General features: G+C 33.6%; 1 protein-coding gene across 1 annotated transcript in view; it reads right to left on the bottom strand.

The window, feature by feature from the left end:
- Positions 1-22,617, bottom strand: part of LOC143063035 (choline transporter-like protein 2) — a 40,499-nt gene that overhangs the window by 16,477 nt on the left and 1,405 nt on the right. The window contains exons 2-8 of the mRNA XM_076234946.1: positions 19,511-19,559; positions 18,424-18,497; positions 7,397-7,475; positions 6,814-6,901; positions 6,123-6,230; positions 5,122-5,182; positions 828-975 (exon numbers count right to left, since the gene is read on the bottom strand). Of these exons, the coding sequence (XP_076091061.1) occupies positions 828-975; positions 5,122-5,182; positions 6,123-6,230; positions 6,814-6,901; positions 7,397-7,475; positions 18,424-18,497; positions 19,511-19,559 (607 nt within the window). The remainder of the gene's footprint in view (positions 1-827; positions 976-5,121; positions 5,183-6,122; positions 6,231-6,813; positions 6,902-7,396; positions 7,476-18,423; positions 18,498-19,510; positions 19,560-22,617) is intronic.

Raw genomic sequence — 22,617 nt, forward strand, 5'->3', positions numbered from 1 at the left:
GAAAATGGACGTCTCACTATACTCCAAAAAATATAAATGAACTAAAATTAAAACACATACTAAAGATTTAATTTTCAATCTATTTTCTTTCCTACAATAATAAAGCATGTTTTTTTTTTCAAAAGCATTTTTGATTTTCAAATAATTTAGCCATTTAGCATCACTGAAGAGACAATTATTATTGAAATGCACATCTGGTGCAGTAAAACCTGATACCATTAATGTTTTTCCTCAAGAAAATAACAAACTAGTGTAAATATTACTGGACAGTGTAAAGTATACAGTCTGCAAAAAAAAACAAAAAAATAAACAATAAATGGTGATACTGAAATTTGGATTATATAGAAAAAAACAAATTTAATGTGGTATGATTGCCAATGAGACAATTCTCCACAAGAGACCAAAATGACACAGAAATTAACAACTATAGGTCACCATATGGTCTTCAACAATGAGCAAAGCTCATACTGCATAGTCAGCTATAAAAACCCAGAAATGACAATGTAAAACAATTCAAATGAGAAAACTAACTGCCTAATTTACATACAAAAAATGGACCAAAAACAAATATGTCACACATAAACAAGTGACAACCACTGATTTACAGGCTCCTGACTTGGGACAGGCACATACATACAGAATATGGCGGGGTTAAACATGTTAGCAGGATCCAAACCCTCCCCTGACCTGGGACAGTGGTATAACAGTACAACATAAGAACAAACTATAAAAATCAGTTAAAAAAGGCTTAACGCATCAGATGGATAAATATAAAAGTATAAGCTTTAAAAATATAACCCCCAGTTGTAAGTATAGTAATAACTTACTCTAGTCCAGATTCAATGATGTCATTGGTTAGACTGTTGCCTGAACTGTCCTCAACTCCAGTCAAGTTCTCTCCTTGAACCTTAGTCAGCAGATTTCCTGCATTGTCAATAAAGTCAACCAAAATGGAAGGTGTACAACGTTTAATCACTGAAATAAAGAAATAATTAACAAATAATATTAAATAAGTCTATCATAAAGAACCTAAAAACACTTTCCTTAAATTTTTGCCCGTAACAAAATTTTTGATGTCATATATCAAAAATTAGTTATTTACTGATGACCTTAGGTTAACTGATGCAAAATTTAATCAGTAATCATTAATTAAGGAACTTTATGAATCTGAAATTATTTTGAATTCAGGAAAACTGATAAAGAATGTATGATGAAAACTAACCTACCTAAAGAGGGTTAGCCACTGATATTTTAGTATGAACTAATTAACCCCTCTAAACATGCATGCATGCTATCCCTCTTAAGGGCATACTATACAGTAGAGATCCCTCGTTGATATTTTCTTAAAATTTTGATAGAAGGTCAATTTCAATGTGTACTTTTTAAATATGCAAAGAAAAAAGTACCTTCATGACTTACTTTTTGAGATAATTTAGTTCGAAATTTGCATATTTGGAAGAAAATCCCTGAAATTTCATAAATTAGGACTTTTAAAGAAAGTAACAATACTTTTGAACGAAAAGTCATAACTTAACCGGGTTTTTTGTAAAATGTTCCCTTGATCCATGGCATTATCATGCTGAAACAAGTTTAAGGTTAAATCAAATCATCAGTTTTCGGATTTAGATTACTATATCCGAAATAAAGAAATCAACCATATTTTTGCGTCTTTTCGGAAGTGCAGAAAAAATTTGATCGTTGATTTTTTTCTGAAATTTTGGCGGAGTGTTCTTGAAACAGTACTTGATTGATTGCAAAAGAAAAAAAATGGGGTCCATGTGCTTGTTTTTTCAATAAAAGCAATATACCTTAATTTTTTACGACGTCTATCAGTATGGCGCTAAATTACGTTAAATTAAGTTTTAATCGCAACAACGTCGCGCAATCATTCCCGCCGTACACGAGTACGCTGTCAAGTATATGCAGGTGTTTTTAAGCGTTGATACTGATCATAAAAATTTATAAGATGGTTACTCATAAATTAGCAAAACATTTGTGCTAAACATTTACGAAACGAAATTTGAACAGGAACCTTTTCATAATAAAAAAAAAGGATATAAAAAGCATTCTAGCAGATTACTTTGTCAGATGTACGGCAAAAAAGAAAAATCTGATAGAAGTATAAAGTTGCATCTCCTTCCGACATCAGTTCTAAATTGCTTCATGTACTGTAAGAGGATAAACAACATTATTTCAAAGGCCCTGACATGACAAAATGTGAACCAACTATAAATTAAGTGAGATGATACCAGTATAACCTTCAACAATGACAAAACCGATACCGTATCGTAAACTTTAAAAGGCCCCGGCGTACTTTGATTTTTTTTCTTTTTACATTCAAAAGATAATCATCTTTCAAATTTAAATTATAAGGAGTATTTCTTGTTTTATAATAAGAGCTGTTTCGTGCAATTTAACTCGTGTCATTATTGCCTCAATCGACCAAAAATGAAGTTGTAATATAACATTTCATAGGAAGTACAGCAGCCGGTATTAGAGAATAATATTGAACGATGTCTTTAACAATAGATAAGTTACATAGCCTTTTACACGGCGTAAATGTATGAATATTGGCGTACTGTTTGTCTAGAAGTAGAGCTATATTGAAAACACTTTGTTCATGTGTCCGATTGTCTAACTATACGTTTGTTACTTTTCTCAGAAACAACCCTACTGTTTGACTTCATATTGCTCATCAGCTTGACAGCGACGAGTTTTAACCTGTGTACACTTTCTGATCTGTCTGTCTGCAATTAGTGTACATTTGCCGATACTTCAATTTTTATCTCTCAATACATTGAAGTACAATAGGGATATGCTTATACAAATAAGAAGACGTGGTATGATTTCACATGAGGCAAATCTCAACCAGAGACAAAATGGCATAGAAGTAAACGACTATAGGACATCGGACGGCCTTCAACAATGAGTAAAACCCATACCGCATAGTCAGTTATGAAAGGCCCCTACATGACAAATGTAAAACAACTCAAACAGGAAACTTACGGCCTGATTTAAGTACAAAACAATGAACTACAAACTACAAATATGGTGTACAATACCAAAAGACACCATTTAATTACAAGCCCTTTAAACAGCATGTGAACGGGCGTTTTTTTGTTTTGGTCTATTACATCGAATTTCATATACAAAAAAAATACAACCAATTAAACAAACTAACGTGTGACAATTCTGTATCTATTGGTAATATTTTGCTTAAATTCAAACCAAAAACCACACAATTATATTTTTTTTAAATCTTTTTAACGGACTTTTATTGACAGTTTTTCTACATACACACACCATATTGTATGTTTTTAAAATATCAAATAAAATCGGCAGTTTTATTTTATGTACCAATTTCAAGTCCAGAACAGGATGAGGAGGATAATATACGACCTTGTCCACCCATGAGGGTCTCGCACATGCAGTCGGTTTTGTTATTTAATTGATAGTCTGTTAAATTTGGCCTTACAATGACAATTCTCCGAAACATTTGGAGTCTGCCAAATGCTTTACAAGAAAAGAAAAAAAAGACACAAACTTAACTATTTTGATTCTGATGTTTTTCAATTCAAGATAGTATTATTGACTTCGAATTCATTATCAATAAATGAAAATAACTGTTCTCGTCATGAAAAATATTGCACAGCTGTACAACACGCCGTAGTAATAACTTTTGTGTATGGATTTCAAATCTTCCAACACCATACCCGATTCGGCCACCCTACGCGGCATAGATTTTGTTGAATTTTTCTCATTAATCACGGGTTCATACGTTTTCTCATTTCTTTAAGTTTCATTAAAATAACATTTGGATGTCATAAATGTGCAATTAAATATTTTCCGCTGGACGTTAAGTAGATACCAATACTCATAATTAGCTATTGCAGGTCGTTTCGTTCCTAAGTGTGTCTTATTTGTTAAAATGTTATTCAGCATGTTACAGTTTAAGCAACAAATAGTAAGATAGACCCCACTTCCTTGCAATTTTTCATTCTCTACGTTGGGCAGATTCCGCTGGGCCGTGTAGTTTTGTCACTTATCCAGTACCAGACTAAAAAGCTCCACAATTCTTCTTCCGTCTTTCCATGTTATACTTTTAGTACTCTCTTCTGTGTCTACATATGTATCACATTTTCTTCAATTTCGTCATGCAAAGTTGTATTTGATTAATTTTTTTTCATCTCAAGTATTTCCTTTGATCTCACTGCTCGTCGGCGGATTTCTCCGTCTATTAGAAACGACATGGCCACTTTTTTAGCAGGTACTTTTTTGAAATTCACGCATCCGAAATTTATGACGTCAGTGAATATTCCGCGAAATATGACTTCTAAAAAGCGACGTCGCGAAATGTTTACGTTCTTATTAGAAACATCGCGAAATTACAACGTTCTGGTTACAAATGTCGCGAAAACAACACGAAAAGTTTTGAAAACGTTATTATCTTCCCCTGCTACTGTATCGTATTCCCTTAATAGGATTAGTTTTCTTCATACATTCTATATCAAAGTTTGAGCTTTTCTCATGAAGCGTTACAATTTACACCCAAAACAGGCAACAAAAAAATGATTTTAGTGCAAATCTTCTAAAATAACTACATTTAGCACCAATTTCCCATATCAAATGATATAGACTAATTATTATAAGAGGCATAAAATTCAAATATAATTTATTTTTTTAAGAGAAACACTTTCAGGGGAAAAGTTTCATTTCTTTTGCAATAAAGTTTATTGTATTTTTAGCATTTGTCATATATTGTAAACCAACTGTTATATGTCAGTTTGGTATGGTCAAGACGTTTGGTAGAGTTAACATACTTTTAAGAGAGTTATCTCTCATTAACCAGTTTTTGGGTTATTCGTATTGCGGATTGCATTCCAGATTTGTATGATATATTAGTTGATTTGTTCTCTTGATTTATTGTCACCAGTCCATGTAGATGTGTTTTGAAGAATAGAATTTGATTAATGTTAAGTTAGAAAGGGAAAGATTTAAAGTTTTAAATATTAGCAACGATTTATATTTGCGTTATTTTTCTACTCACTAAAGGCAAATCGCTCATGAAAATTAGTTGGTTTACAGTAACCTATCATGGCATAAATTTACAGAGTAACTTACCAGGTTCACTTTTTAGATAATATGTTGGACATATCTCTTGATCTATAATATCTGACAAGCTCTGTAAACACAAAATGGTCATTTCTATATATACATTTAAAAATCTTATAGGTGCCATTCCAGCATAAACAATTTTTTCTCTTTCTCACTCATGCAAAAAAAAATATAAAATACAATTTTAAAACAAAAAGAAAACTTTCACAGTGTTAGTAGAATTTTTGCTTAAAATTTTGTATGATACAGTGTACAGATGGGAGGGAGATTAGGGGAGTAATGAATGATTGATATTTGGTGTTTAGCAGCACTTATTGCTTTATCATGACAGCCAGTTTGTTTTTTTTGGTGTAGGAAGCTGGAGTGCCAAGAGAGAACCATTGATCTTTGGCATGAAAACTGACAATCCTAGTAGTAATACCTATTAGTTCTAAACCTGAAATTAAAGGTCAACTCTCTTAAAAAATATATTTGAATTGGTCATTTCTATTCAGGTTTGGGGGAAAGATAAAATTGAGAAAGGAAATGGGGAATGTGTCAAAGCGACAACAACCCGACCATAGAGCAGACAACAGCCAAAGGCCACCAATGGGTCTTCAATGTAGCAAGAAACTCCCGCACCCGTAGGCGTCTTTCAGCTGGCCCCTTAAAAAATATGTATACTAGTACAGTGATAATGGACGTCATACTTAACTCCAAATTATACACAAGGAACTAAAATTAAAAAGTATACAATGATCGATTTTCAACAAAAGATCAGATGAAGAAAAAAAACCTTGGTGGATAAATTATGATAACAAATTGGTCAATGTTACAGGTCGAAAAGTGACCAATAGATATTTACATAGATGTTTACATCCTCTTCATTTGGTCTCTTGTGAATAGTTGTCCCATTTATAATCACACTGCATGTCCCAGCTTATTCTTTAATCTTATATATATACTTTTTCCACATAGACAGATGAGGATACATAAAATACTATTGGTAATTTTTTTTTCTAATTTACCTGAGATGCATAACTGTCTTTGCAGTAGACAGAATTGAACTGTGTCCCATCACCTAATGGTGCTGGTTTATAAATAAAGTTGGCATCTGGACACTGTGATACACATATCTAAAATGAAATGTCAGAATTGTCTAAAACATTTCAATTTTCCATAATATTTAGATATCACCATAACTGCTGTAGAAGTTTGGTTTTTGGTGTCATATGTTGATTAAGAAACTGTTGACACAGAGATATGTCTCGCCAGTCGACATAATTCAGAAACAAATACACAGCATCTTCCCTGATTAATTCAAAATCACTGGATCATGACATAGGATTCAGGGCCTCAAAATAGTTATCAAAGTTATATGTACTGGAAGTAGTGCCACTTTATACAAAAAAATCATTTATCCATCCCAAATAGTGAAATATCAAACTGATCAAAGCAGAAAAATTAAATTCGAAAATTTCTAATTAGTTCACCGTCACTGAACAATGACCTAGGGGACAGGACATAAAAATAGTAGTCAAACTCAGATATGTACTGATCTAGAGTAATACAACTTTAAAGAAAACACCATAGATCTATCACAAACAGTTTCTATCAAACTAATTGAAGCAGACAAATTTAAATTGAAAATTGCTAATCTAATTTGCAGTCACTGAACCATGTCCTGCACTGACATACTGATATATATATATAACTTACTTGTGGTGTTGGACATCCTTTAACAAAAACTCCTACACCCATCCTTCCACAGGTCACCATGTCAAAGAAAAACAAGTAATCTTTTCCTCTGAAAAATCAATTTCAATACATGTACTAGACAAATGCTCAACTTTTGATTTTACAATATGACGAAAATGAACATTAATTTATATCATAATTCAATCAATCCTTAAGGTTTTTTCCTATAGATATCTTTTCATCTGTGAGGAATGTTGCCTAGCTCTTAAGTATTTTCTATAGAAATGAATAAAAAAACAAATTGTTTGACAAATTACTACAATAGAAGATCAATCAGAGATCATCATCAACGTCATCATCAAAGTCGTCTTCGTCATATTCATCGTTGTATTTGTTGTGGTCTCCATCATTGTCATTATCATTGTTTTCATCGATATTGTCCTCCTCATCATCATCATCATCATTATATGTTTTTGTTATGATAGTCATGTAATATTTGCCACTGGACGTAAATCCCAAAATCCTCATTTACAGGTTTTTAACAGTAGCAGAAAGAATTTTTCAAACTAAAACAGAGTGGTCATTTATGTACATTTGTACTTACTCTTGATTGCCTTTACCACACATTTCTCCATCAGAATTAACAGGATTCAGCAATAAAGATGGATCTCCATATTTAAATGCTAGAGATAAAAAAACTAGAGGCTCTAAAGAGCCTGTGTCGCTCACCTTGGTCTTGTGCATATTAAATAATGGACACGGATAAATTCATGACATAATTGTGTTTTGGTGATAGTGATGTGTTTGTAGATCTTACTTTACTGAACATTCTTGTTGCTACAAATATCTCTGTCTATAATGAACTTGGCCCAGTAATTACAGTGGAAAATATTTTCTACAAATTTACAAAAATTTATGACAAATGTTAACAAGAGGCTGTCACAACGACAGCAAACCGGATTTATTAACATTTATTTGTGTCCTGGCAATATCAGATGATATCATTACTGATGAATGGTGAAAGTGAAAATCATCAATATCAAATTTGACCTCTATTTTGTCATCAGTATCAACATTTTGAAATAATAATATTTGAAAAGCTTAGATTGAATGGTTCATGAGTAAATGCAACAACGTGAATGGAAACGCCATTTTACGATCTTTCAAGAACCATAACTCCTGAACAGTAAAAGTCAAAATCGTCATTATGGAACTTGACCTCTATTTTGTCATCAGTAACAACATATTAAAATTTCAAAAGCTTTGGTTGAATGGTTCATGAGAAAATGCATGGACACGACGGGAAACACCATTTTTCAATCTTTCAAGAACCATAACTCCTGAACGGTAAAAGTCAAAATCGTCATTATTGAACTTGACCTCCATTTTGTCATCAGTAACAGCATATTAAAATTTCGGAAGCTTTGGTAGAACAGTTCATGCATAAATGCACGGACACGACTGGAAACTCCATTTTTCAATCTTTCAAGAACCATAACTCCTGAACGGTAAAAGTCAAAATCGTCATTATTAAACTTGACCTCCATTCTGTCATTAGTAACAACATATTAAAACTTGGGAAGCTTTGGTAGAACAGTTCATGAGTAAATGCACGGACACGACTGAAAACTCCATTTTTCAATCTTTCAAGAACCATAACTCCTGAACGGTAAAAGTCAAAATCGCAATTATTGAACTTGACCTCCGTATAGTTGTCAGTAATAACATATTAAAATTTTAAAAGCTTTGGTTGAACGGTTCATGAGTTAATGCACGGACAACATTTGATTGCCGCCTTTCAAGAACCATAACTCCTGAACGGTAAAAGTCAAAATCGCCATTATTGAACTTGACCTTCGTATAGTTGTCAGTAATAACATATTAAAATTTTAAAAGCTTTGGTTGAACGGTTCATGAGTTAATGCACGGACAACATTTGATTGCCGCCCGCCCGCTGACCGCCCGCCGTACATCCCCAAATCAATAACCGACATTTTTGTCACAAAAATCCGGTTAAAAATTAGCTATAAAGGGCAATAACTCCTTAAGGGGTCAATTGACTATTTTGGTCATGTAAACTTATTTGTAGATCTTATTTTGCTGAACGTTATTGCTGTATACAGTTTATCTCTATCTATAATAATATTCAAGATAATGACAAAAAACGGCAAAATTTCCTTAAAATTACCAATTCAGGACAGTAACCTAACAACGGGTTGTCCGATCCATGTGAAAACATCAGGGCAGATAGATCTTGACCTGATAAACAATTAAACCCTGTCAGATTTTCGCTTAATGCTTCGGTTTTTGAGTTATAAGCCAAAAACTGCATTTTACGCCTATGTTCTATTATTAGCCGTAGCACTTTTTGGTTGATTGGCCAGGTCACGCCACACATTTTTTAAACAAATTACCCCAATGATGATTGTGGCAAAGCTTAGTTTAATTTGGCCCAGTAGTTTCAGAGAAGAAGATTTTTGTAAAAGATTACTAAGATTTACCAAAAAATGGTTAAAAATTGACTATAAAGGGCAATAACTCCTTCAGGGGTCAACTGACCATTTTGGTCATGCTGACTTATTTGTAAATCTTACTTTGCTGAACATTATTGCTGTTTACCGTTTATCTCTATCTATAATAATATTCAAGATAATAACCAAAAACAGCAAAATTTCCTTAAAATTACCTATTCAGGGGCAGCAACCCAACAACAGGTTGTCCAATTCATCTGAAAATTTCAGGACAGGTAGATCATGACCTGATAAACACTTTTACCGCATGTCAGATTTGCTCTAAATGCTTTGGTTTTTGAGTTATAAGCCAAAAACTGCATTTTACCCCTATGTTCTATTTTTAGCCATGGCGGCCATCTTGGTTGGTTGGCCGGGTCACGCCACACATTTTTTAAACTATATATCCCAAAGATGATTGTGGCCAAGTTTGGATTAATTTGGCCCAGTAGTTTCAGAGGAGAAGATTTTTGTAAAAGATTACTAAGATTTACGAAAAATGGTTAAAAATTGACTATAAAGGTCAATAACTCCTAAAGTGGTCAACTGACCATTTTGGTCATGTTGACTTATTTGTAAATCTTACTTTGCTGAACATTATTGCTGTTTACAGTTTATCTCTATCTATAATAATATTCAAGATAATAGCCAAAAACAGCAAAAATTCCCTAAAATTACCAGTTCAGGGGCAGCAACCCAATAACGGGTTGTCGGATTCATCTGAAAATTTGAGGGCAGATAGATCTTGACCTAATAAACAATTTTACCCCTGTCAGATTTGCTCTAAATGCTTTGGTTTTTGAGTTATAAGCCAAAAACTGCATTTTACCCCTATGTTCTATTTTTAGCCATGGCGGCCATCTTGGTTGGTTGGCCGGGTCACGCCACACATTTTTTAAACTAGATACCCCAATGATGATTGTGGCCAAGTTTGGTTTAATTTGGCCCAGTAGTTTCAGAGGAGAAGATTTTTGTAAAAGTTAACGACGACGGACGACGACGGACGACGACGGACGACGGACGACGACGACGACGACGGACGCCGGACGCCAAGTGATGGGAAAAGCTCACTTGGCCCTTCGGGCCAGGTGAGCTAAAAACATGGTTCAGTAAAAATCTATCATAACTTATTTATATCAATAATTCTTTAATAGGAATACATGTATATATTTACAACACTGAGGATTCCTTTATTTTTTGTGGGTACCATTTTTTGTGGACTGAGTACAACTTGCATTTTAAATGATATTTGATTACATGGTTTTCACTAAATTCTGCATATAAGCATATAGAAAATTTGTATATCATTTAAAATTTTAATTCATGGATCAGCAGAACCCATGAAATCCACGAAAATTGGTAGCCCACAAATAATAATGAATCCAAAGCAAACTAAGTAAAGTAATGCATATTTTTTGCATTTTTTTCTGATGTTGGTTTGTTGCTACAACCTTAAATTATGTGCAGCAGTCAGTACCCGTCACAAATCAAAGTCTTTTACTGAGACCTTAAATCCCTTTTTTTAATTCTTATTCCCTATAAATAATAATGAGTTTTTTTGCTGCTTTCTAAAATCTAAGTTGTGGGACATATTCTATCAGAATCATTTGGTAATCCATGCAATTAGTGCATTTATACAGTATTGAACTTTAAAACTAAATAATAAATAAACAACACTGCTATTTATTTTAGTGTTTGGTACAAGTTGGCTGCCACTTTGCAATACAGTTTAAAATAGAACCCTATAGAGAAAACTAGAGGCTCTAAAGAGCCTGTGTCGCCCACCTTGGTCTATGTGCATATTAAACAAAGGACACAAATGGATTCATGACAAAATTGTATTTTGGTGATGGTGATGTGTTTGAAGTTCTTACTTTACTGAACGATTTTGCTTCTTACAATTATATCTATAATGAACTTTGCCCGTTAGTAACAGAGAACTATATTTGGTAAAAATTTACATATATTTACCAAATTAATGAAAATTGTTAAAAATTGACTATAAAGGGCAATAACTCCTTAAGGGGTCAATTGACCATTTAGGTCATGTTGACTTATTTGTAGATCTTACTTTGCTGAACATTATTGCTGTTTACAGTTTATCGCTATCTATAATAGTATTCAAGATAACCAAAAACGGCAAAATTTCTTTAAAAATTACCAATTGGAGGGCAGCAACCAACAACCAGTTGTCCAATTCATCTGAAAATTTCAGGGCAGATAGATCTTGACCTGATAAACATTTTTATCTCATGTCAGATTTCCTCAAAATGCTTTGGTTTTTGAGTTATAAGCCAAAAACTGCATTTTTCCCCTATGTTCTATTTTTAGCGGTGGCGGCCATCTTGGTTGGTTGACCAGGTCACGCCACACATTTTTTAAACTAGATACCCCAAAGATGATTGTGGCCAAGTTTGGATTAATTTGGCCCAGTAGTTTCAGAGGAGAAGATTTTTGTAAAAGATTAATTTAATTTATGAAAAATGGTTAAAATTGACTATAAAGGGCAATAACTCCTAAACGGGTCAACTGACCATTTTGGTCATGCATACTTATTTGTAGATCTTACTTTGCTGAACATTATTGCTGTTTACAGTTTATCTCTATCTATAATAATATTCAAGATAATAACCAAAAACAGCAAAATTTCCTCAAAATTACCAATTCAGGGGCAGCAACCCAACAACCGATTGACTGATTCATCTGAAAATTTCAGGGCAGATAGATCTTGACCTGATAAACATTTTTATCCCATGTCAGATTTCCTCAAAATGCTTTGGTTTTTGAGTTATAAGCCAAAAACTGCATTTTACCCCTTTGTTCTATTTTTAGCCGTGGCGGCCATCTTGGTTGGTTGACCAGGTCACGCCACACATTTTTGAAACTAGATACCCCAAAGATGATTGTGGCCAAGTTTGGATTAATTTGGCCCAGTAGTTTCAGAGGAGAAGATTTTTGTAAAAGATTACTTTAATTAACGAAAAATGGTTAAAAATTGACTATAAAGGGCAATAACTCCTAAACAGGTCAACTGACCATTTTGGTCATGTTGACTTATTTGTAGATCTTACTTTGCTGAACATTATTGCTGTTTACAGTTTATCTCTATCTATAATAATATTCAAGATAATAACCAAAAACAGCACAATTTACTCAAAATTACCAATTCAGAGGCAGCAACCCAACAACCGATTGACTGATTCATCTGAAAATTTCAGGGCAGATAGATCTTGACCTGATAAACATTTTTATCCCATGTCAGATTTCCTCAAAATGCTTTGGTTTTTGAGTTATAAGCCAAAAACTGCATTTTACCCCTTTGTTCTATTTTTAGCCGTGGCGGCCATCTTGGTTGGTTGACCAGGTCACGCCACACATTTTTTAAACTAGATACCCCAAAGATGATTGTGGCCAAGATTGGATTAATTTGGCCCAGTAGTTTCAGAGGAGAAGATTTTTGTAAAAGATTACTTTAATTAACGAAAAATGGTTAAAAATTGACTATAAAGGGCAATAACTCCTAAACGGGTCAACTGACCATTTTGGTCATGTGTGACTTATTTGTAGATCTTACTTTGCTGAACATTATTGCTGTTTACAGTTTATCTCTATCTATAATAATATTCAAGATAATAACCAAAAACAGCAAAATTTCCTCAAAATTACCAATTCAGGGGCAGCAACCCAACAACCGATTGACCGATTCATCTGAAAATTTCAGGGCAGATAGACCTGATGAACATTTTTACCCCCATGTCAGATTTGCTCTAAATGCTTTGGTTTTTGAGTTATAAGCCAAAAACTGCATTTTACCCCTATGTTCTATTTTTAGCCGTGGCGGCCATCTTGGTTGGTTGACCGGGTCACGCCACACATTTTTTAAATTAGATACCCCAATGATGATTGTGGCCAAGTTTGGTTTGATTTGGCCCAGTAGTTTCAGACGAGAAGATTTTTGTAAAAGTTAACGACGACGGATGACGACGACGACGGACGACGGACGACGACGGACGACGGACGCCAAGTGATGAGAAAAGCTCACTTGGCCCTTCGGGCAAGGTTTGCTAAAAAAAGAGAAGTGGTGGTTTTTTTTCAGAACGCACTGTCAGACATCTAAATATACTTTCCACACTGATCTGTGTCCACACTTGTTCTTCATTCAAATATTAATTGACATGCCAAAAGAATGTATTGCCATCAAAATTTAAATCCTATAATGGACAACAACAATCTAGATGAATGGTGGTGATCTAATTTAATATGTGTGTAATGTTTATTATTGGATAACAATGACAAATTACATGTCATAAATTACATGACTGAACTCATTTCAGGGCACAGGACATTTGCGCTTTTTTACCTGTAAAACGATAGGACATTTGCGCTTCAAATACTATCAATACAAATCCTTGATACTATGGACATTTGCGCTTTAAATTTTGATCACCTGTATTAAATTGACCAGACACTTGCGCTTTTTACCTATAGTTGTCTGTAATTTAAATGAGAAGTTATTATTACGGTGATAAATTTAACTTTTATTTGTCATTTAAGTACGACAAATGGGCCAGAATCCTTCCATGCCCACTATATTGAACACTTCTACTCGACTCATCCTGCTATATTATTATTATCTTTTGAAGAATATCATTGAACAACAATCGGTGTATTACGTTAAGAATTGTAACATTGATGAACAGGCACTCCAGCCAAGAATTAAGAAAGATAAACTTGATTATTTATTTGAAAGCTGGGAGAAATACCAGTCAGAACAGGGCTAAATTTGTCCACTCCTTCAGTTACATGTATCAAGCAAAACCTTAAGTGTGTTTATGTCTTTCTAATGTTTACTTGCAGCTGTATATAAACTTTCAAACATATATCAATGTGCTATGAAAAGATTTTTAAACTTTTAATCATAAAGAGAACAATATGAATTTAACTCTTCAAGGTCAAAGCCCAGATAAAAGGGGAGGATATTAATAAATAAAAACCAAATATTGCTAAAGCGCAAAGTTTTATGTAAAAAGCGCAAATGTCCTATGTAAAAAGCGCAAATGTCTTTTTTTTAAAAGCGCAAATGTCCTATGTAAAAAGCGCAAATGTCTTTTTTTTAAAAGCGCAAATGTCCTATAATTTGAAGCGCAAGTGTCCAAAAAAAAAAGTGCAAATGTCCTATGAAAAAGAGCAAACGTCCCACGCCGTCATCAGAGTATAATCTGTATTTGCTTGACACATACAAGTGATAGATTAGAATATTTTGGTCAGGAGTTTAGAAATTAGATCAGCAGGTTTTTTATCTACATTTTTACATTCGTAAATTTAATTATCAAGATCTTAAATAATTCATGTCTTTTTGTGTTTTACTTATTCTTAAATCTTTTACCTTAATGTCAATTCAATGTATTCTAATACCTTAGAAGCCTTTATAAATCAGTTGAAAAAATAATTGAAAAGACTGGGTTTTTTTTTTTTTTTTTAATTGATTGCTGACTGCTAATGAATATAACGCTGAGTGATTTAACATTTCCTTTGAGTACAAGTAGAAAATCAAAGCATAGCGTTTTATTCATGCTTTCATCTATTTTATTTTGTATTCTTTAAATTGTTATTGGCTTAGAGATAAAAGACAGAAATATGTTATTGATTTATTCTAGAGTCAATTAATTAAAAATTTATAAGCACTAACATCAATGAAATGTATTAAGCACTTATATTAAAAGTGACCGTGCAGGACCCTCATGGGAAGTCAAGGTCATTAAAAAACTAGAGGCTCTAAAGAGCCTGTGTCGCTCACCTTGGTCTATGTGACTATTATAAAACAAAGGAAGCAGATGGATTCATGACAAAATTGTATTTTGGTGATGGTGATGTGTTTGTACATCTTACTTTACTGAACATCCTTGCTGCTTACAATTATCTCTATCTATAATGAACTTGACCCAGTAGTTTCAGTGGAAAATGTTAGTAAAAATTTACAAATTTTATAAAAATTGTTGAAAATTGACTATAAAGGACAATAACTCCTTAGAGGGTCAATTGACCATTTCGGTCATGTTGACTTATTTGTAAATCTTACTTTGCTGAACATTATTGCTGTTTACAGTTTATCTCTATCTATAATAATATTCAAGACAATAACCAAAAACAGCAAAATTTCCTTAAAATTACCAATTCAGGGGCAGCAACCCAACAACGGGTTGTCCAATTCATCTGAAAATTTCGGGGCAGATAGATCTTGACCTGATAAACAATTTAATCACGTGTCAGATTTGCTCTTAACGCTTTGGTTTTTTAGTTATAAGCCAAAAACTGCATTTTACCACTATGTTCTATTTTTAGCCATGGCGGCCATCTTGGTTGGACAGCCGGGTCATCGGACACATTTTTTAAACTAGATACCCCAAAGATGATTGTGGATAAGTTTGGATTAATTTGGCCCAGTAGTTTCAGAGGAGAAGATTTTTGTAAAAGATTACTAAGATTTACGAAAAATGGTTAAAAATTGACTATAAAGGGCAATAACTCCTATATGGGTCAACTGACCATTTCCGTCATGTTGACTTATTTGTAAATCTTACTTTGCTGAACATTATTGCTGTTTACAGTTTATTTCTATCTATAACAATTTTCAAGATAATAACCAAAAACAGTAAAATTTCCTTAAAATTACCAATTCAGGGGCAGGAACCCAACAACGGGTTGTCCGATTTATCTGAAAATTTCAGGGCAGATAGATCTTGACCTGATAAACAATTCAACCCCATGTCAGATTTGCTCTAAACGCTTTGGTTTTTGAGTTATAAGCCAAAAACTGCATTTTACCCCTAGTTCTATTTTTAGCCATGGTTGAATGGCCGGGTCATCGGACACATTTTTAAAACTAGATACCCCAAAGATGATTGTGGATAAGTTTGGATTAATTTGGCCCAGTAGTTTCAGAGGAGAAGATTTTTGTAAAAGATTACTAAGATTTAGGAAAAATTGTTAAAAATTGACTTTAAAGGGCAATAACTCCTAACGGGGTCAACTGACCATTTCGGTCTTGTTGACTAATTTGTAAATCTTACTTTGCTGAACATAATGGCTGTTTACATGTTATATCTATCTATAATAATATACAAGATAATAACCAAAAACAGCAAAATTTCCTTAAAATTACCAATTCAGGGGCAGCAACCCAACAACAGGTTGTCAGATTCCTCTGAAAATTTCAGGGTAGATAGATCTTGACCTGATAAACAATTTTACAAAATGTCAGATTTGCTCTAAATGCTTTGGTTTTTAAGTTATAAGCCAAAAACTGCATTTTACCCCTATGTTCTAATTTTAGCAGTGGCGGCCATCCTGGTTGTTTGGCCGGCTCACCGGACACATTTTTTAAAATAGATAGCCCAAAGATAATTGTGGCCAAGTTTGGATTAATTTGGCCCAGTACTTTCAGAGGAGAAGATTTTTGTAAAAGATTACTAAGATTTACGAAAAGTGGTTAAAATTGACTATAAAGGGCAATAACTGCTAAAGGGGTCAACTGACCATTTTGGTCATGTTGACTTATTTGTAAATCTTACTTTGCTGAACATTATTGCTGTTTACAGTTTATCTCTATCTATAATAATATTCAAGATAATAACCAAAAACAGCAAAAATTCCCTAAAATTACCAATTCAGGGGCAGCAACCCAACAACGGGTTGTCGGATTCATCTGAAAATTTCAGGGCAGATAGATCTTGACCTGATAAACATTTTTACCCCAGTCAGATTTGCTCTAAATGCTTTGGTTTTTGAGTTATAAGCCAAAAACTGCATTTTACCCCTATGTTCTATTTTTAGCCATGGCGGCCATCTTGGTTGGTTAGCGGGGTCACCCCACACATTTTTTAAACTAGATACCCCAATGATGATTGTGGCCAAGTTTGGTTTAATTTGGCCCAGCAGTTTCAGAGGAGAAGATTTTTGTAAAAGTTAACGACGACGGACGACGGACGACGGACGACGACGGACGCCAGACGCAAAGTGATGGGAAAAGCTCACTTGGCCCTTCGGGCCAGGTGAGCTAAAAAAGAAACTTATCACGAATGAAGAAATTATGTTAAAAAAAAACCTTAGAACTGCCATTTTTACATATTTTTTTTTCTTATTTAGTACTCTAAGTTGCATTATTATTTTTTCACTAAAGCACTGTCTCAAAACTGGTCATGTATTAAAGAAGTACAATAAAATTGAGAATGGAAATGGGGAGTGTGTCAAAGAGACAACAACCTGACCAAAGAGCAGATAACAGCCAAAGCAGACTTAAGGCCATATGGTTGCCTATAATTGCTTACATTCAATTCATTTTAACTTTTGTATATAGTGGTCTCATTTGCAATCATAACACATATCCTTATTTTTAAATCGGATGCCTTTACTAGTCTTTTCAAAAACAAATTACATGCTTTTTTCCAGCCTCAAAACCTTCCAATCAATGTTTAAACAGCAACATTTCCATTTTCCTTTCAGATCCAGTAGTTACCGATAATTATCTTTGCATGTGGCATAAACAGAAGCCATATTTAGCAATTATTTCCTTCTGATAGTTCAATAAAACTATGATCAATTTTTAATGAGTAATGTCAGTTACAACAGAATTCGATTTGTTAAACATGCATTCAATAAAAATCAGGTTTTTACCACTTTCAACAGAAAATGTTAGTATTAAGACAAACCTAGTAAAAAAGACTTCTGAAAGTTTTCATTAATGATATTTTAAAACAATGGGAACCAAAGTATACCCCCTGAAAACAGGATTATAGTCCTCATGAAGAAACGTACAAAATTGCATATGTATGTAATCAAAGGGTGGATGTTTTCATCACACCTAAAACAATATGTTGAATTGTCATATATATTCATCAAAACATTCCTTGTTCTATATAGGCGTATAAAAATGTTTGTTATTTAACTTATTAAGCAATTTTATTCTTATTTACCTAGCTTCTTAAACTGCAACAAATTTAGTTACTACATGATAAAAAAACAGAAAATATTTTATCTATAGATTGTACATCAAAAGGGAAACTTATTTTAAACGAAATATTATAATGAACCTCCTATGTAAAGATAAATCTATTATACTTACCAAAGTATGAAATTATTGCAAGTCCTCCAATAAATATAATAAACAACAAACAACAGATGATATCTGTGCATGATCTGTAAATAAACAAATAATTAGGTAAATTCAAATACCCATGGTACATGTAATATGATAACCCTGACATTTATTCAATGAGCAACAAGATAGATGCCATAATTGGAGGATGATCTGCTTACCCTTTTGAAGCACCTATGATCAGCCCAAGTTTTGTGTGGGGTTTGTGGCATGATCTGCTTACCCTTGTGAAGCACCTATGATCACCCCCAGTTTTGTGTGGGGTTTGTGGCATGATCTGCTTACCCTTGTGAAGCACCTATGATCACCCCCAGTTTTGTGTGGGGTTTGTGGCATGATCTGCTTACCCTTTTGAAGCACCTATGATCACCCCCAGTTTTGTGTGGGGTTTGTGGCATGATCTGCTTACCCTTGTGAAGCACCTATGATCACCCCCAGTTTTGTGTGGGGTTTGTGGCATGATCTGCTTACCCTTGTGAAGCACCTATGATCACCCCCAGTTTTGTGTGGGGTTTGTGGCATGATCTGCTTACCCTTTTGAAGCACCTATGATCACCCCCAGTTTTGTGTGGGGTTTGTGTTGCTGTGTTTTTACTTTTCTATGTAGTGTTTTGTGAAGCAGTTAAGATAATATCTTTTTGTCATGGCATTGTCAACTGAGTATATCAACTATTTTGAATATCTGCTGGGATTTTTTGCCTTATTTTTATGTTAAAATGTAATTGTTTGAAGCTAAAATAATTTTAATCAACATTATTCTGGTTTCTTTTCAAGGCTTTTATAATTGTACTTGTTTCTAATTCATTTGTGATAAAAGAATGATACAAATGTACATTCTTCTTTCAGGAGGCATTATAACAAAATCTATTCACAGTGGCGTATCCAGCCATTTTAAAAAGGGGGGTTCCCAACCCAGGACAAAGGGGGGTTCCAACTATATGTCCCCATTCAAATTCATTGATCAGCCAAAAAAAGGGGGGTTCCAACCCCCAGACCCCCCCCCCCCTGGATCTGCCAATGATTCACATTTCAAGTTCTTTGGAGTGAATTTTACCTGTTTTTAATTGGTCCTTCAAAGTCAGGATCATACTGAAAGGTTTCATCTGTAAAAAAACAAAAATTGAGACTTTTTAAAATATATATATAACATTGATACAATAGAAGATAGAAATTTTGATTCATATAACAATGCCTTTCATCTAGAAATAGTTTTAAATTTGTGATGTGGATCTGTTGTCTGTCAGTCCATGAATTATAAATTGCCCCTGTTCTGGAAAAGTCACTCTACTAAGTTGCTACTATTGTCAGAAACAAATGCACTTTTCGATATGTTTACTAAACATATATTACATTTCCAAACAGGATATTTACCAGGGGCAGATCCAGACATTTTAAAGGGGGGGGGGGGGGATCCCAACCCAGGACCCAAAAGGGGGGTCCAACTATATGTCCCCATTCAAAAGCAACCCCCGGAACCCTTTTCTCTAGATCCCTAGATCTGCAACTGTTAAACAACACATTTTTTAGATGACCCCAACCAGTTTATTGTAAGAACAATATTCAATAACTAAAAAAAAACACACACAAAAAAGGGGGGTCTATTTGTAACCGGCCACAGGAACAAAACAATTTTTCCTGTATATAGGTCAATATCACAGGAATCTTGGGAGAGTTTACTATTAACGTAGTAACTGTTATAGTCTATAAGCATGAGGTATTTCTGTTTTATGTAAATAATGATATTATAGTAATTATAATATATAGGCAGCCAATTTATATATACCACGTTTTATCAATTCTGTCAATATGAATACAAATACACATCTGATCCATCTAGCATCCACTTTTATGAATTGAACCATTCAAATTGAGTTCTCGACATTTAGTTTTTTCATCATATTTCCCTGTCAGGAAAATAATTCAAAGACAATAGCTAAACATTGGAAATTTGGCGCGTTATTTTCATTCGGAACTCTTTCCTTATTTAGCTCACCTGGGCAAAGGATTTAAAAAAAGACTTGCGGCGTGCCTGGACAAAAAACACAGTGTGAAATCAATTCAATCAAAGATTTTTTTTTATCAAAAACAAAGTAACCCAAACTCTAGTGAGCTTTTTGCCATATATTGGCATCAGTTGTCTGTCGTCGTCCTTTAATTTTTACAAACCTCTCTGAAACCAGACCAAATTTAACCAAACATGCCTGGCCACAATCATCAATTGGGTATCTTGTTTTTAAAATGTGTGAAATGTTTGATCTCAAATATGGCTGATATGGCTAGAAATAGAACAAAGGATCGGATGAAATGCATTTTTTTTTTTTTTGTTACCCATACCTTGAAAAACGCTTTGTGGGTGGGGGAGTCGTTGATTATCAAAGGGGCAAGAGTTCCATATGGCACCTTACCATACAGCTAAAGCAACAATAAGCATATTTCAGATTATTCCATGGGGTACCATATGGAACTCTTTTGTCTATAGAAATTGCTAACTTTTTTGTTTACCCATATGCAATTCAAAGAACGGACTATTATTTCAAAAGCAAGTAACTCTTAGTTTGATTTAAACATTTTAAATTTAACTTTTTGTTATATTGTATAATGTTTTATCAAATTTTTGATGCAATGAAAATCTAAACGGGTATTTTTATTTATAACATACAGTTATTAATAAAAAATAAATTTCAGCTACATGTTTTAATACGATTTCATTTCAATATATCTGAGATGCTCAATATTTTTATATTTTTTTGTTATAAATTCTTATTTTCACTATGATTGATAAATGTGTTAAATACTGGTATATCAGTAATTATTTGATTCTGGTGTGCACATTTTACATAATGATAGACCTTTCCAAAAGTAAATTTCAAATTTCCCTCTTTTCAAAGAACCGACAAAATAACAAGTTCACTATGATTTCTGGAGCCGGTAAGATAACCATTTCTATAGAATTGCCAAAATATGCTATTTTGCTGGCTTTGAATTAAGATATTTTAAACAGTGTCGGCAAAATATCACATTTATATGAATTCGAGCTTTTTAGTGATAGTTTGAACCACATTTTTTTTCTTTTTTTCCGGCCTAGTATTTTTCTTCAAAGCAAGCTGTAGATATAAACTTTAAAAGCAGAAAAATGATCAGCAGGATCAGATTTACAAATACTTAAACATGACTTAAATGATATAAAAATAGTAAAATCACAAAAATACTGAACTCCGAGGAAAAATCAAAAAGGAAAGTCCGTAATTTAATGACAAAATCAAAAGCTAAAACACATCAAACGAATGGATAACAACTTGCATATTCCTGACTTGGTACAGGCATTTTTTAATGTAGAAAATGGTAGATTGAACCTGGTTTTATAGCTGGCTAAACCTCTCGCTTGTATGACAGTCACAACAAATTCCATTATAATGACAACGATGCGCGAACAAAACAAACAGACACAATAGATAAAATGTCAAGATACAGTGATCGACAGTTGATTGATGTCTATACTAGATCGACACGCAGAAGAGGAGTTTTATCCTGCAATTGGGTGTTCTACTATACAGATACAGCCCTACAGATATCGCTATGATGTATCTGTATACTATACAGATATCGCTTTAAAGCTCCGCCCACTGCCGGACTGAGTATTGTTTGAACCTACGTGACCTCAGAATGTGTATTGGAGTCGCATTCCAATGACGTATCAATTGCGAATTAACGATTACTTTTATACGTTCTGTTTGTTTTCAAACATTTCTTTAGAGCAATAAGAATCACACCAATTTTCTGATAACATACACACATGAACAGCAGTCTTTTCTACGATGACAACTAACGATTTCAACACTTGAATGTACAAAAACAACCATGTCAATGTCAGCATGCATTTTTAGTGAATGTCGAGTCTGAAGCGTAGGACAACTCGTACACTCCTGTCTCAAATTGGACAATGTTTTGTTATTTGTTTTTACTGTTGAAATTAGTTGTTATGTTAAAATAGATAATTATTCACCTTGAGCGATGTATTATTGTTGACCATTCGACCATTTTTTGCGAACCCGTCTTCTGCTGAATGTGTGATTACTACATATCGTATTACTATACGGGCCTCAGGGGATTACAAATTGAAAATAAATGCAAAATATGTGTTTTTGTGTCTTTCAAAACACA

The sequence above is a fragment of the Mytilus galloprovincialis genome, chromosome 2, assembly GCF_965363235.1.
Source record: "Mytilus galloprovincialis chromosome 2, xbMytGall1.hap1.1, whole genome shotgun sequence".
In the NCBI taxonomy this organism is placed as follows: domain Eukaryota; kingdom Metazoa; phylum Mollusca; class Bivalvia; order Mytilida; family Mytilidae; genus Mytilus; species Mytilus galloprovincialis.